At 47.0% G+C, this 14,987-nt stretch overlaps 1 protein-coding gene across 3 annotated transcripts in view; it reads left to right on the plus strand.

Moving 5' to 3' along the window:
* Positions 1-14,987, plus strand: part of LARGE1 (LARGE xylosyl- and glucuronyltransferase 1) — a 559,980-nt gene that overhangs the window by 490,546 nt on the left and 54,447 nt on the right. For all 3 annotated transcript variants that reach the window (XM_053583761.1, XM_053583762.1, XM_053583763.1), the window contains one exon: positions 9,963-10,118. In XM_053583761.1, coding sequence (XP_053439736.1) covers positions 9,963-10,118 — 156 coding nt within the window. The remainder of the gene's footprint in view (positions 1-9,962; positions 10,119-14,987) is intronic.

Raw genomic sequence — 14,987 nt, forward strand, 5'->3', positions numbered from 1 at the left:
CAAGGGCGGTACAGTGAGACTCTGTCTCTACAAAAAAAAAAAAAAAAAAAAAATGCCGCACCTATCTCTGTAGGTGGACTCTGCTCCTCTTTGCCTTCCCTGGTCCCACATCAGCACACACACTCCCCAAGAGGACACTGGGGATTCTGTAAAATGTGAGGATACTCTCAGTAATTAATTCCATAGACACAGAAAGAACTCAGGGCTCATTATCCCTCCCAGGTCCTGCCTGAGTCATCAGCAGGGAAGCCATGGAAAGGGGGCCACCATCGTCACCCTACACCACTTGCCTCCCTTCCCATATCCTGCCATCGGCACAGTGTGAGGAATTTTTCACATACAACAGAACCCAGTTCAAATTGATTTTTGCCCCTATTTTATAGCAAAAAAGAACCCAATGTCAATGTTTTGTTTATAGCAAAACATTGGCCATGATGAACATTAGAGAATGCATCTGGATCTTCCTATGGGTCTGTGATTCCTCCAGCCCTGAGTATTATAAAAAGTATCCATTTTCCTGTTGTCATTTTATCCCCTCTCCAACATCTACATCCTCGGGCAGGGAAAAATGAGAAGTGTGCCAGATGACAGAACAAGAAATGATAGGCCGTCAGACAAGGCATCGGATCCAAGTGCTGGCCTAAGTGCCTACATTTTTCAGATGAGGGGACTAAATAATCAGTAAGTTTAGTCTGTTTTCTTCCCCTTTTCCTGGGTAATGATGCATTTTTGTCTGAAAGATTTTATTTTTTTGGCCGAGACTTATAAAAACCGGAAAGCAACAGCAATCTGTATAATTCAAAGAGTCCAGAGTTTCAGGGCCCCACACTACCATGCTGGAGCCTTCGTGGCTGCAAGAGAAGTCTCAGTATCAAGGACACCATTTTCCTTTAATAGCAGTACCTGATAATTGTCAGGAATGGGAAAGAAGAGGGATGGGACAGAAGCTTCAGCAGCTGATGAGGAGAATGAAAAGGCTGTAATATATTGCACTGGCCGGGAACAAACGTTGACCAAAACTCACTTGGCACCCAAAGTTGGACAAAACACAGGAGGCTGATAGGGCAGAGAGAGCATCGCCTGGGTTCAGTGTGCATATTCCAGAAACTCAATTCACCTATGTGGAACACGGATCTGCCCCAGGCCCCATGGCAGACCAAGAGGAGATATGCATATATATCTGTAGCTATCTTCAGTGATGTACTATGAAGAATTGGTTCACAATATGGAGACAGAGAAGGCCCATGACCTACTTGCAGTCTCCAACTCCAGGAAAGCCAGCGATGTAATTCAATCTGAGTCTGAAGTCCCAAGAACCAAATTCCTCCATCCTCTGGTTTTTGTTTTATTCCAGCTCTCAGTGGAAAAGATGGTGCCCACTTACACGTATCAAGAAGGGCAAACCACTTTACTAATTCCACTGATTCAAATGCTAATCTTATGTGGAAATGCCCACACAGACACATTCAAAAATAATGGTTAGCCAAATATCTGGGCACCCGGTGGTCTGGGCATGTTGATACATAACTATCACAATGCCATCCTATCTTTTGTCCCATGATCCTTTGCAGCAGGTATCATTATTTCTTTTTAACAAATCAGAAAATAGAGGTTAAAATATATTAAGTTGTTTGAGTGACAAAGTTGGGAAAAGGTAATATTAAAGTCTGAACCCTGGCCTCCTTGGATTAAACCCTTCTTCCCTACCTACCAGTGCCGGGATCTCTGCCCTATATGTTAAACTCCAACCCCAAACATCCCCCTCTACAGGTCTGGACCTGAGATCCAGGCAGGAGGAGCCCTGCCATTGGCTTGGGCTGTACCCTCTGTCTTCTCTGTCTTGTCTGTACCCTCCCCATCTTTGTCCCTCTGGTTCTGTGCCATTCTGCAGTCCCTTATTTGAAGTCTTGTTTCTTATTCCTCCTCCTCCCCCCCCATAGAAGTTGGGTTTCCAGCCATTCTCCCTATTTAGTAAGGGGACTGTTTCACGAAGTCTAGACAAGATTTCTTTTGCAACTGAACAAACACACGCAATATATCTTCATGTCCATCATTTCCTCAGTCCTGATCTTGACTACTGCTCTGCCAGCTGGTCGTGGGCATGCCCCTTCTACAGGGGCTGTTCTGATATCAGTAGCTGAGTGCAGGCCACACAGGTGATCAGGGCTGCAGGTGGGTCTGGCATGTAGGTCTGTGTGTTCTTCTATCATGCATCATAATCCTGAAGATGACAAGGAAAAGGACTTGTGAAAAAAAAATGTTGTCCTTCTCTTTGAAATACGAAACAAGGAGAAAACGGAACTTACACTCCTTCAAGAAAAAAATGACAAGTTATTTGGCCCTTAGACAAAGAAAAGTAGAATATGCTTCTTCATTCTAAAACCTACATTAATAGGGCTTTTATAATTGATTTACTGTCGACAGAATGAGTGTGAGGATTATTAGGAATGTCATCATCATGATTTCCATTTTTGAGCCAAGGGTAGCTATGGAATACTAACTACCTGGCAAGCACTGTGGCACACAGGAAGAATAATAAGTCATGTTCCCTACCAGCCTAGAAATTCACATTCCAGTGCTACCAGGGGCAGACATGAAAATAAATAATTACAGAAGCATGCAGTGAGCTCCCTAAAGAGTCTATGGAACATAGAGGAAGGACCTAGTAACTGTCTAGATGTTATATCAGAAGTGCTTACAATGAGAATCATAAAACCCAAGGTACAGTAGCTTAAAATAAACTAGGAGGTTTGAATTTCTCACTTAAGAATTCCAGAGTAGGCAACTATAATAGACACTAGTGCATAGGAGAGCAATGTGTTAACCTGTCTCATGGTCACAGGATGGCTGTCACAATTCCAGTCATCACATCTCTGTTCATAACAAAAAGGTAGGAGGAGGATAACAACAATCATATCTGAATCTTTTTATTATGAAATCAAATGCTTCCCTATGGAACTTTTTGGGCAGTCCTGGGTCACATGGCCACATAGCTGCAAGGGAGTCTGGAAAATCAGAGACTAGGATCTTCATGATTGGCTTAGATCTTAAATGAATCATGATCTATTCACAGAGGTTGGGGACATCTGCAACTACAAACAAACTAGGAATAGTTTTGTGTTAGGAATAAAGAATGGGGTAGAGAGAGACATGCTAGGAGGCAGCCTTTTCCCATAAGTGTTCAGGGAAACCTTAGCAAAAGAGGTGCATTGAGCTCAACCATGAAGGCTGGGCAGGCATTGGCATGAAAAGAAGGGAAGACATGACATGGTACAGAAGTAGGACATTCCAGGGAGGGCAAAGCATATGCAAAGGAGAGTCATGAGAGACAGGTGCAAGAAATACCAGGAGTGTCTCTTAACCTAGAGAGAGAGTTGGAATCATAAGTGGGAACCAGTTTGCAAAGGCTTAACTACCACACTAAAGAGAATAGATGTTATTTTGTGGATCATAGAAAGTCAGTGGGAATCTTGAGACACAGTGCCACTTAGCCCAGTAATTTGGAAGAGATACGACCCATGTTCTTATTCACCTGGTATTTGCACACAGGCTCTGATTTCTCAGCTCTTTTGCACCATTACTTTTATGAACCCTCTGGGGTCTGAGTACTTCAAGTTTTGGCTGAACTCTTTCCATTGCCTTGTCCTTGTTCTGACATCTGCCTTTGAACTGCTTTTTTTTTCCTGTGCCCTTGATGGGAGATAAGAGTTTCTTGTTTCTCGTTTAATCACATCGACTTCTGCTGCCTTTCCCAGATGATGTTTAAGATTCCTGGACAGTAATCAATTTCTGTCAATGTTCCCTGGCTCACTACAGGCTGACGCCAAGTCGGCACATACACTCAGCTTTGTAGACATTTCTGATCCAATCAGATCACACCATAGGGACCTTAATGCTTGGCAGCTTCCACAGCCCACCTGGCACACAACCTCAGTGCCTCCCTCTCTGCTTTTTGATGGCTGGAAGCTCAGCCCCTGTATCTGGGAAGTCTTAAATCACTCTGCAGCCTAAGTAGCCTAGGCATGGCTAGAAAGTGGAAATGGAAGTGGGTTTCATTTCTGATCATTTGAAAATTTAATGTCCATTTCCGTAAATGGAGGAATTTAGTGATCACAGATATGGGAGAAATCTGGAACTCAGATTCCTAATTTCTTTTGTTGGGTTCGAATCCTAACTCCTGGTTTCTAACAGTGTAACTTGGGGAAGTTTGCTAAACTTCCCTCACCTGAACGGTGTCGCGCTAAGACTAATACTTATCTCGGTAGTGGACAGAGTAAGTGAGCTATTACCAGCAGTGTTTGGCATACAGGAAGCATCTGTTATGTATTAGCTGCTAGTACTAATCGTTATGATATTGTAATAATAAGGCTTAGAAGGTGGGCTAAGTTGTGATGGGTTTCCATCACAATCCTTACAAATCCAGCTCCTCACAAAAATCTATTTTGGGCACATTCTCCAGTGTCACTCGGTCTCAGATGTGAAAGCTTGTCAGTAAATGTCTTCTACACCACCAGCGTGCAGCCCCCAAGCCAGCAATGATGGGTGATTCTGTCCCTCAAGGGACCAGGAAATGACATTTCTCAGTAGTCAGACAAGCGCTAATCACAAAATACTCACAATAGGAATCCTGAGTCATATTCTTAGGGTCAGAAATGTGGTTGAGTGAGTGGTGGCCCAGGAGATGGACGCTGCCTTGACTTTTCCCTCTGCTCTGAGATTCTGGGAAAGCCACTTTTTCACTCCGGGCCTTGGTTTCTTTACACTTAAAGTGGCCTCATCCAGGAAAAATCACTAACAACCTGTCTTTAAATGCACACGCTATAGTTGTAATTTAGCATGGACGGCTATGTAATGCCTGACTCTCCCTCTAAGCTGTAAGTCCCAGAAACAGGGTTATCATCCCTAGATCAGTGCCTGGCACATTACCAGCACTCATTTTAGTATTTGTTGAGTGAAGAAATGATTTAGTAGAGAGAAGAAGATTTTAGATTTTCAAGCAAGATAAACCTGATTTTGTAGTAAGCTTAACCAGTTATAAGCTCGCTTGGGCCAGTTTCAGCATCAGGCTCTTCATCTATAAAATCGCGATAATAATAGAAGCAACTTTACCAGGTTGTTCTGATTGAATATGACATACACACACCCACACAATTGCGGATTCAATCTACATAATCTAGAGAACTACAAATAGCTGTCATTTATTTAATACCCATGTATATGTATACATGCACACACTGAAAACCCTGACCTAATGTATAGCATACATAGACATTAAGTAAATGGTAGCTATTATTTATTTCTCTAGATCCTGACCCAAGATAAAGGAGTATTCCATGCCGTAGTGACTAAAAACTCAATTGCAAAAGATGAGTCTGAATCTACCCTAAGAGGCTTTGAGTAGTCTTACCTATCAGAGGGCAGCTCGATTGCAAAGGGCCTTCCAGAACCCCCTTTGCTTGCCCATGACTCTACCATCCTCTTTCCTGACCTTTTTTACGTAACGCCAGCATTTTGCCTGTAGTCAGCATGCAAACCCAGATCATGAGACAGAGGCAGAACAGGGTGAGGTTCAAGGGCATAAGAGGTGAATTGGGGAGAGTAGGGGACACTAGGAGACCTGGGATCTAGTCTCAGCCTGGCTGAAATTCATCACGTCATCTTCAATAAATCACCTGTCTTCTTTGTGAGCCTCACTCTCTTCACCTGTAAAACGCTCAGTCCACTGTGACTAGACACCCTAGGAGTTAAGAACTTTGGGTTTCATGCAGGGGTGTCCAACCCCTTGGCTTCTGGGCACCACACTGGAAGAGGAAGAGTTGCCTTGGGTTACACATTAAATACACAAATGCTAGCGAAAGCTGGTAAGCAAAAAAAATTTTTTTAAGGATCTACACATAATTTGGGTGTCAGACACTACAGATAAGCAAAAAATGTCCTCACATAATATGTATGTGGCCCTCAGACTGCAGATTGGACACCCCTTTAGGATTTAGAGCTAGCTTCCAGTCTCAGCTCTGCAACTCACCAGCTGGGAGGTATGGGCAAGTCACATCCCATCTCCATCAAGTGGACAATGAGATTCTAAGGGCTATTTTGAAGAATTTCATGAGACAATATCTCCAAAGTACCGGGCAGATTCGTGCACAACTTACTAAGCTTTGTTTGTCAGGGAACCCACGGTCCAGCCCTTACATTCACTTTGTTTAGGTTCCTCCCTGTGGAAGGAGCCCATGTTTCCTCAGTTAGATGCTCATCTGTCAGCCTTCTGGCTGGCTCAGCACTTGGCAGCTGCCAAAATTATTCACAGAGAAGACAAGATCCCCACGGGGTGTGACACCAGCCCACATGCAATTATTTTAATGCATGGCCCAGGATTATCTTGTGCCCAGATTGGATGTGTTTTAAGGGGAGAGTCTTCCTTCTTGTACCCTTTAAAAGGCACAGGAAGAAAACTGCACACTCATCTTTCCCTGAAATGCAGGCTTCATCAAGTAGTCAAGGAGTGGTGCTGGCCCTGTCTGCACCCTCCCGAGAGCATGTGCCTGCTTCCTTGCTAATTGCTACAGCGGACATCATGGTGGCAGGGCAGAGAAAGGAGGGAAAAACACAATTGTACAATCGAGTTGTCCCATCTTTTATTTATTTTTGTTTTTTGAAACAGAGTCTCACTCTGTTGCCCAGGCTAGAGTGCTGTGGCATCATAGCTCACAACAAGCTCAGACTCCTGGGCTCAGGTGACCCTCCTGCCTCAACCTCCCAAGTAGCTGGGATTACAGCTGCCTGCTACAATGCCTGGCTAGTTTTTCTATTTTGGGAAGAGATGGGGTCTCACTCTTGCTCAGGCTGGTCTCAAACTCCTGAGCGCAAGGGATCTTCCCACCTTGACCTCCTAGAGTGTGAGGATTATAGGCGTGAGCTACCAAGCTGGGCCAAGTTGCCCCATTTTTTTTTTTTTATTGTTGGGGATTCATTGAGGGTACAATAAGCCAGGTTACACTGATTGCAATTGTTAGGTAAAGTCCTTCTTGCAATCATGTCTTGCCCCCATAAAGTGTGACATACACCAAGTTGCCCCATCTTTGAAGAGGAAGAGAACCAACACACATGGAGCCACCCTGACATGCAGGCCCTGCACTAACCATTTATTTAACCCTCTTTACTACCTTGTCAGGCTTACTGGTCCCCACCTTGCACTTGGGGAAACAGGTTCCAAAAAGAAAAACGAAATTGCCCGAGGGCACAGCTAGTAAAAAACATAGCTGGGATTCAGACCTTGGCTGCTCTGAGGCCCACAGTTCTTGTTCTGGCTAATGTCCCATTGCTGGTTATGGGAGGTCAGGGGATGCCATCAGGACCAGTTTCTACCATTCCCCAGGCCATGAGAGAGAATACTTCAAGGGGAGTTGCCAATGCACATCCCCAAAAGAGAGGGCAGAGGGAGCCGGCTCTTCTAGGCCCCTCTGTACGTGGCGGACACCAGGCCCTACTACAGGCTCTCACAGACAGAACCCAACAGTCATGCCGTGGGAAGTGACGAGGCTGCAGGCATCAGTTTGCTTCCTCAGCGTGTCTCAGTCTGTTCAGGCTGCTGTAACAAAACAATCCCAAACGAGTGACCTACAAACAGCAGACATTAGATTAATTCCTCCACTTTCCTATCTGTAAAATGAGATCAATAATGGTGCTGCCCCATAGTCTTGTTATAAACATTAAATAAGTTAACACAAATTATTTTCGCTAATAGTTATTATATTGTAATCATGAATAATGATTAATTCTAATGAGTACCACTAAATATTAATAAGAAATTAAGATGCTTTCTTAGAATAGATTTTAATACATATTAAATATTGTATAAATACTTGCTTACTTTTTCCAGATTTTTTTTTTCTTTGCCTATCTTCTTTCTCCAACCAAATGAGAAACTGTCCCTAAGGCCTCTCTCCACAGGAGGTTACAACTGACCTTCTGGCTTCAGTATTGTCCGTCCCACCCTGCCTCACACGTCTTCTCCATTATAATCAGAGTGATCTTTCTGGAACTTAGAGTTAGTCATTAAGCGTCTCTAGTGCCTACAGCCTGAGTGCCAAACACGGGCCTTGTGGTCCAGGACTGCACCCGGCTACCATGTCAGCCCCATTCTTCACCTACAGCGCACCCACCCCCCCGAAGATCCCTCTGCCCCAGCCTCCATCTCCCCAGACTCCTGCTCGTCCTTTAAGCCCCAGCGGGAGTGTCTTTGATGCCTCTGAGCGCTGTAGAACTGTGTCTCCTTGTGATCCTTCTTTATCACATCCTCAGTCCCTGTTCAGGGCTGCTGCTTCCTAGCAAATCACTTGTGCTGTCACCAGGGTCACATGCCTCTGGCCATCTCCCAATCCTGTAAACTTGTAAAAAGAAAGTCACAGCCTCACGCACCTGTGAAGAGCTGGCTTCACAGATCATTCATTGAGAAAATGTCTTGCTAACCTCTCATAAGCTGAGACACGTATAGCGTACCCATACCTAGCACCTAAAACGAAAGCGTATCTACTTCCACACCAACAATGAATTGTAAGTTTCTCTTACAGGTAACAGAATCAGGCGTTCTCCCACTTATCCGGAGACAGCTACATAATTCATACTTCCTTCTCTCCCTTACTTCATGTAAAACGTGGATTTCTTGGGCCTCACAAGAATGCAGCCCCTGCCTCATCAGCCTCCCTTCTCTCTCCCGCCACCTCTCTCTCTCTGGCGCGCGCGCACACACACGCACACACACACCCTGCCCCTTTCCTTCTCTCTGCATGCTTTTAAAATGCCGAGTGTTCCAACCTCCCCTTTGTCAAAAAACAGCCACAGCTCATATAAGGTTCAGTGGTGTTTTTTCCCCAGATGCATCCTCACATCTTGGCTGATGAAACCTCCAGGATTGAGGTTTTTGCCTCAGTCATTCATTTGGGCTGACATACTGTAGGCACCAAGGAGAGCCGGCATTTGTGGAGCACCCACCCTCTGCTGGGCACCCCTTACGTGCTTTCCGTGTATTAACTTGGTTATTTTTCACAGCAGCTCTGTGGGACAGTGCCTCACTTGGGGGCCTGGCTGGAGACAGAAGCTATACCAATTATTTGAAAGTCTCTAAACATGGTAACTAGGCATAAAGTGTTCACTTGATCCCAGAAAGAAAAGAAGGCAGGCCGGGAGGGATGGCGGGGAGAGAGAGAGAGAGGAAAGGGAGGAGGGAGGGAATAAGGAAGGGAAGGAAAGGGAGGAAGGGAGAAAAGAGGAGGAGAAAATTACCAGAAACATTTACTGCCCCCAGAGCTGGAGGAACAGAGGGAAGAGGTGGGGATTGTTAAAACGTGGGGCTGGGGCCCAGACCCGAAGTGTGGGGTCACCACTAGCCAGTTCTAGGGACAGTGGCCCTGGACAGAGAGGGGAGGACGATGAAGCAGCTTGGGGAAAACTGCGAAGTGTGTTTAGCTGCCGCTAATGGAGAGCAGTACGGCTGCCGGCTGAAGCAGCAGACAGGAGCAAGTGTCTTTGTGCGCCTCCTGGCTCTCCAAGTCCCCCTCTCCGCCGGCCCCACCCCTGCTTTGGCCTAACAAGCAGCAACTGGTCACGTAGAAACAGGGTTTTTGCAGAGTCCTGGCCTCAGCTTCATAAAGTCAGTTTGGGGCTGAGAGAAGATAACCTAATAGCTGGCACAGGTGGGAGCTATTTCTATTCCCTTTTCCCAGATGAGGAAATGAGGTTCCATAGTGACTCAGTAAGTTGCCCAAGTTGAAATGACTCCCTAGAGCAGAGTTGGGATTTGATCTCCGGGGAACCTGACCTCAGAGAACTTACTAGTAACCACACCACCTTAAAGGTCAGTGACTGAGCAAACCAGCAGACCCATGGGTGGCACTTTGCCCCACGCCAGACTTCTTACATGGGTGAGGTGCCTCGCAGCTGACTGCCCCCTTGTCCCCCACCAGGTCATTCACTGGAACTCTCCCAAGAAGCTTCGGGTAAAGAATAAGCACGTGGAGTTTTTCCGCAACCTGTACTTGACCTTCCTCGAATATGATGGGAACCTCCTGAGGCGGGAACTGTTTGGCTGCCCCAGTGAAGCCAATGTCAACAGTGAAAACGTGAGTGGCTTACAGGGTTTGGCAGGGAAGGGGCGGCTTGAGGATGTCCAGCATGCCAGATCCATGTCAGTCTTGGGGCAGGACGTGGGTGAGTGGAACATCCAGGTCCGCTACCCGGTGAGTGAGGCAGGCACATGGACAGGTCTCCTCCATGCTGACCACTGAGGCTGCAGATGGGTCACACATGGCCCAGGTAAGGTGAAATCAGAAGGGAGTCTCTAAGCAGAGAAAACAGGCTGAGCAAAAAGTACCAGTGAATCAGCGGACTAAGTGTCTGTCACAGCCAGGAAACGCCAGAGTCGTTATGGACACGGCACCCACATGGGAGTCCCAGGTTTGGGGGTGGTCAGTGCATAGCATAGCACAGAAAGAGATTTCACAAGGAACTGGCTCCTTTGAGGGGCCAGATGGGTAAAGACAATGTTAGGTAAGTAGTCACAGCCATAACTACCATCTACTATGTTCTCCTGTTTCTTTGCCATTATAATTTTTTCACATGTTGTATCTCATTTGATAGTCATAGAAACCCTCTTTTAGAGTTGACAAAATGGAAGCACAGAGAGGTCAGCAGTTTGCATATGATAACACAGCAAACAAGAAGCCAAGCTGAAGCTGATTCTGAGTTCTAAGGATGTGGGAAAGAAGCACTTTAACAGAAAAGGCAGGGCATTTGGAGTCAGGCTAAACTGGGTTTGGCTTTTTCATTTTTTTACTCATTTCTTTATTCATTCATGCATTTATATTCTTTTAGAGACAGGGTCTGTGGCCCAGGCTAGAGTGCAGTGGCACAATCATAATTAACTGCAGGCTGAAACCCTGAGCTCAAGTAAGTGATCCTCCTGCCTCAGCCTCCCCAGTAGCTGAGACCACAGGCATGTACTGCTGTGCCTGACTGTTGTTTTTTTTAGAAATGAGGCCTCACTATGTTGTCCAGGCAGGCTGGTCTCAAACTCCCAGCCTCAAGTGATCATCCTGCCTTAGCCTCCCAAAGTGGCAGGACTACAGTACTGATCCACCACACCCAGGTAGGTTTGATTTTAATTCCTTCTAGTTACTACCTGTGTGACCCCAGACAAACAACTCAAGCTGGCTGTCTGTGCTTGTCCGCTAATCAAAAAAACTTCCATAGGGCTGCTTTGAAAGTAGGAGAGAAATTCCATGTGCAGCACCTCACTATACCAGCCACACATTAGATCAGCAGTTCTCAACCTGTGGGTCGCAACCCACAGGAATGTAGTAAAGGGTCGCGGCCTTAGGAAGGTTGAGAACCCCTGCATTAGATGCTCAATAAATACTTGCTCTTTGCTTTTTCCTTGATCCTTAGTACTAGACACAGAAGTAATTGTTTCATTCATTCTGTCAACAACACTCACTGAGGGCCCAATTCTTATTCTGAACACTGAGTGTTCATAGGTGAAAAAGGACAATGGTCCCTGCTGTCAAGGAACTTATATTCTGGTGGAGGAAACACAAATAATAAGTAAAAAAACTCAGAAAAAAAAACTATCAACTGCATAGCAAGGTATTAATGGATCTCCACTGGTAGCGGGTAAGGGAGGGTTTCTATGACGAGGTGAAGCTTCATCTGAAACAGGAACGAAGGGCATGAGCGAGCCATGGAGGAGCCAGGGCTGTGCCTTCCAGGTGGAGGAGGAAGCTGGGGCAGAGGCCTTGAGGCAGGATGGATTCATGGTGGGGAAGAGAAGGCTGCCCAGTGTGCAGGGGGCTTGTGCAGAGAGGAGGCAGGCACCAGATTGGTACGGGGTTATAAGCTGAGGTACAGAGTTAGAATCTTGATTTATTACTATTATTGTTTTATAGTTATTTTGGCTGTAGACTCCCCATGGCAGGGCGGGCACCTGTAGCAGGCTAGAGACATGCACTCACCTGGCCTTCTACCAGGACAGCTCTGGCCACCGTGCACCTCTGCTGTCTTGAGTGACAGCAGAGTCACACTAGCTCCAGCCCTTCTCCAGGTACCTGTGACATCTTCTCAGCATCCACCCTGCCCTGCAAAAGCATCAAGCACTTGAACGCTGTCAGACTCTGGGAAGCACTTGGAGGTTCCCACGTCTACCGTGCTCTTCCCCCTTTACCTTGAGTTCTCTTTGCTCACACCGATATTTGACATCACCGTCAATATTTGAGTGCCCATTGGGCACTTTTTTCCCAAACATTAAATGAAAACCATTCTCTTGCCTCTTTTTTCCCCTCTGCATGGAGAAGGCTCACATACAAAGCCTTGTGGAATGGAGCCATCAGTTAATCATCCCTCTGTGCGAGTTCCTTGGCGAGCCTAGTGTCCCAGGACACTGAGCAGAACTCAGCGGCTTCTCCTTTCCCTGGGGGCTCGTAGGGGTGAGGAAGCATTGCTGGTCTTTCTCAGAACCCTGGGGACGCGGGCCATCTGCCAGGCACTGTGCCCGGCCCTGGGTTGGAGATGAGTGGCTGACTAAGTCACTGTATGTTAAGTTGTCTGCGGTTTCACAACTCTTTAGAAATGCTGGGGGGCAGGTAGGTCTGTCTGATCCCTGAGAAGGCTATAAATGAGACAGCGACCTTCTGTAGACACAGACCACTCCACAGTGGGTGGGCTACCCACCTTCTGGGTGTGTCTTCCATGTTCCAGGTGTAACACGAGGCCCCTGTGCTTGCCGTCCCCACTGCCGGGAACACCCTCTCCCTCGGGGGCTAAATGTCTCAGACGTGGCATCATCAGAAATGTCCCTTTCTCCCATCTTCCCTCTAGAGTAATGACACTCTGAGTCATTTTCTGTGGCCTGCCCTATTTTCTTCTCATCAGAACATACACTGCAGCCGAGCATGGCGGCTCACACCTGTCATCCCAGCACTCTGAGAGGCCGGGCAGTTGGATTGCTTGAGCTCAGGAGTTTGAGACCGACTTGAGCAAGATCAAGACTCCGTCTCTAAAAAAAATAGCCAGGTGGTGTGGCCAGCACCTGTACTCCGACGGACTTGAGAGGCTGAGGCAAGAGGATTGCTTGACCCGAAGATTTTGAGGTTGCTATGAGCTATGACCCAACGGCACTCTACCCAGGGCAACAGAGTAAGACTCTGTTTCATGGGGAAAAAAAAAGAACATATGCTGCTATCTGCAGTGTCCTGGCTCATGTGTTTCTCTAGTTGCTTCCTAAATATAGTACTAAAATAGAAGACGCTTAGACGAGAGATGCTGTACTTTTCTCTGGGCTTCCCTCCCCTACAATAGAATAGGAGCATCCCAAGCACTTAATAAGCATTTGTTTAATGAACGTACTGAGCAAACTTAAGAGAAAAGAATGAGGCAGCAGGAGAAGGGAAACTCAAATGAAGACACGAGGAGCCTGGATGCTGGTGGTTGATAGGAGCGCATAAGCATGTTGGGGGTGGGAAGGTACAGCCAGGAAGGGCCTTGGCTTGGGGACTTGCCCCTTCTCCTGTCAGCAGCAGGAGCCACTAGAGGTTTTGGTCATGGGCAGATTGACATTTCAGAAAGATCACTCAGCATAGAGAATAGAATGACAGGGACAGGACTAGAGCCAGGGCGACCACGTAGAGGCTATTACCACGTCCCAGGCAAGAAGACAAAGGACGAAGAGGGCTCTCTGACCTACGACAGCCCTGCAGGAATGGAGGGAGCAGGTGATTGTTTTGTGGGTGCTGACAACAGGGGAGAGGGTGCAACTAGAGCTCATAAATCAAGCAGCAGGTTCCCGAGCCTTGCTTCAGCCTGGCCCCTCCTCTGGCTGAGTCTGCCAGCAGGCCAGGGGATGGGGCCGAGAGACACTCAATGCACTCCTGAACTGCTACGCCACAGGGAGTCCCGCCACCTGGTCTGCACAGCAGCTTGCAAACACAGCCAGAGGGAAAGGGTACGATCTTGGATCCAGCCCAAAACCGGATGCTCCCAGCTCTGTTCAGAGAGGTCCTTAGAGCTGGAATAATTGCACGGATGGTGGTGAATCTGGAAGAAACAAAACCAGGAACCTCTTCTTTGGACTTCAGATCCCTGAAGGGAGCAGGGCTCCAGTGATAGTATCTAAACCTCAAGACTCATTCATCCATCCTGGAGCTATTCATTCCAGTCATCACCAGCCACAGGGCTGGTGGCCCGGCAGGCAGCACTGCAGATGGCACCTGGCCCTCCCTGTGCTTGTCCAGTGGGGATATGCAGACAGCAGGTCATTGTCACGCAACGTGACTGAGTCCCAGCATGGTGGCAGCGCTTTGAGAGCACAGAGGTGGAGCATTTCACAATACTGTGAAGAGAGGATGAATCAGGGAAGACTTCCTGGAGGAGTGAGATTTGAAGGGTGACCAGATAGGAATGGGGGGTCTGGAGGGTAGGCTCAGAGCAAAGAAGAGGCTGCAGAGTAGTAGAAACCAGAGATGAGCATGCGCACAGGACCCTCAGGGGTTTGCTCGGATTTGAACAAAGGCAATGTGAGAACTAGAGAGGGCGGCACAAAGTAATTTTTGCCTTGTTTTCTGTTTTGTACTGGAGAAAGGATACTACTGCTGATGACGACGACGATGATGATGATGGTGTGGTCTCTCTGGCAATCCAGATGGCACATTTTGATAGACACATGACCTCAGAGAAGTCACGTAAATGCCCTGAGCCTCAGGCTTACTGTCTGGTAAATGGGGAAAGTGACGCCATTGTCATAGTGTCTTGAGGACATTTTGTGTTTCAGTCACCAAAACAGAAGGAATTGGCCCCAGGAACCCAGTGACTTTCTGATGACAGTGCCTTGTTCCACGAGTAAGTTTTGAGTTTTATTAGCAGTTCTGCAAGGAAGGCCTGGCAGAGAGAGGAGCCTGCAGAGTCACTTAGAAATCTGTCTGTAAAGGACGTGAGGGGCTGTC

The sequence above is a fragment of the Nycticebus coucang genome, chromosome 3, assembly GCF_027406575.1.
Source record: "Nycticebus coucang isolate mNycCou1 chromosome 3, mNycCou1.pri, whole genome shotgun sequence".
NCBI classification, from domain to species: Eukaryota; Metazoa; Chordata; class Mammalia; order Primates; family Lorisidae; genus Nycticebus; species Nycticebus coucang.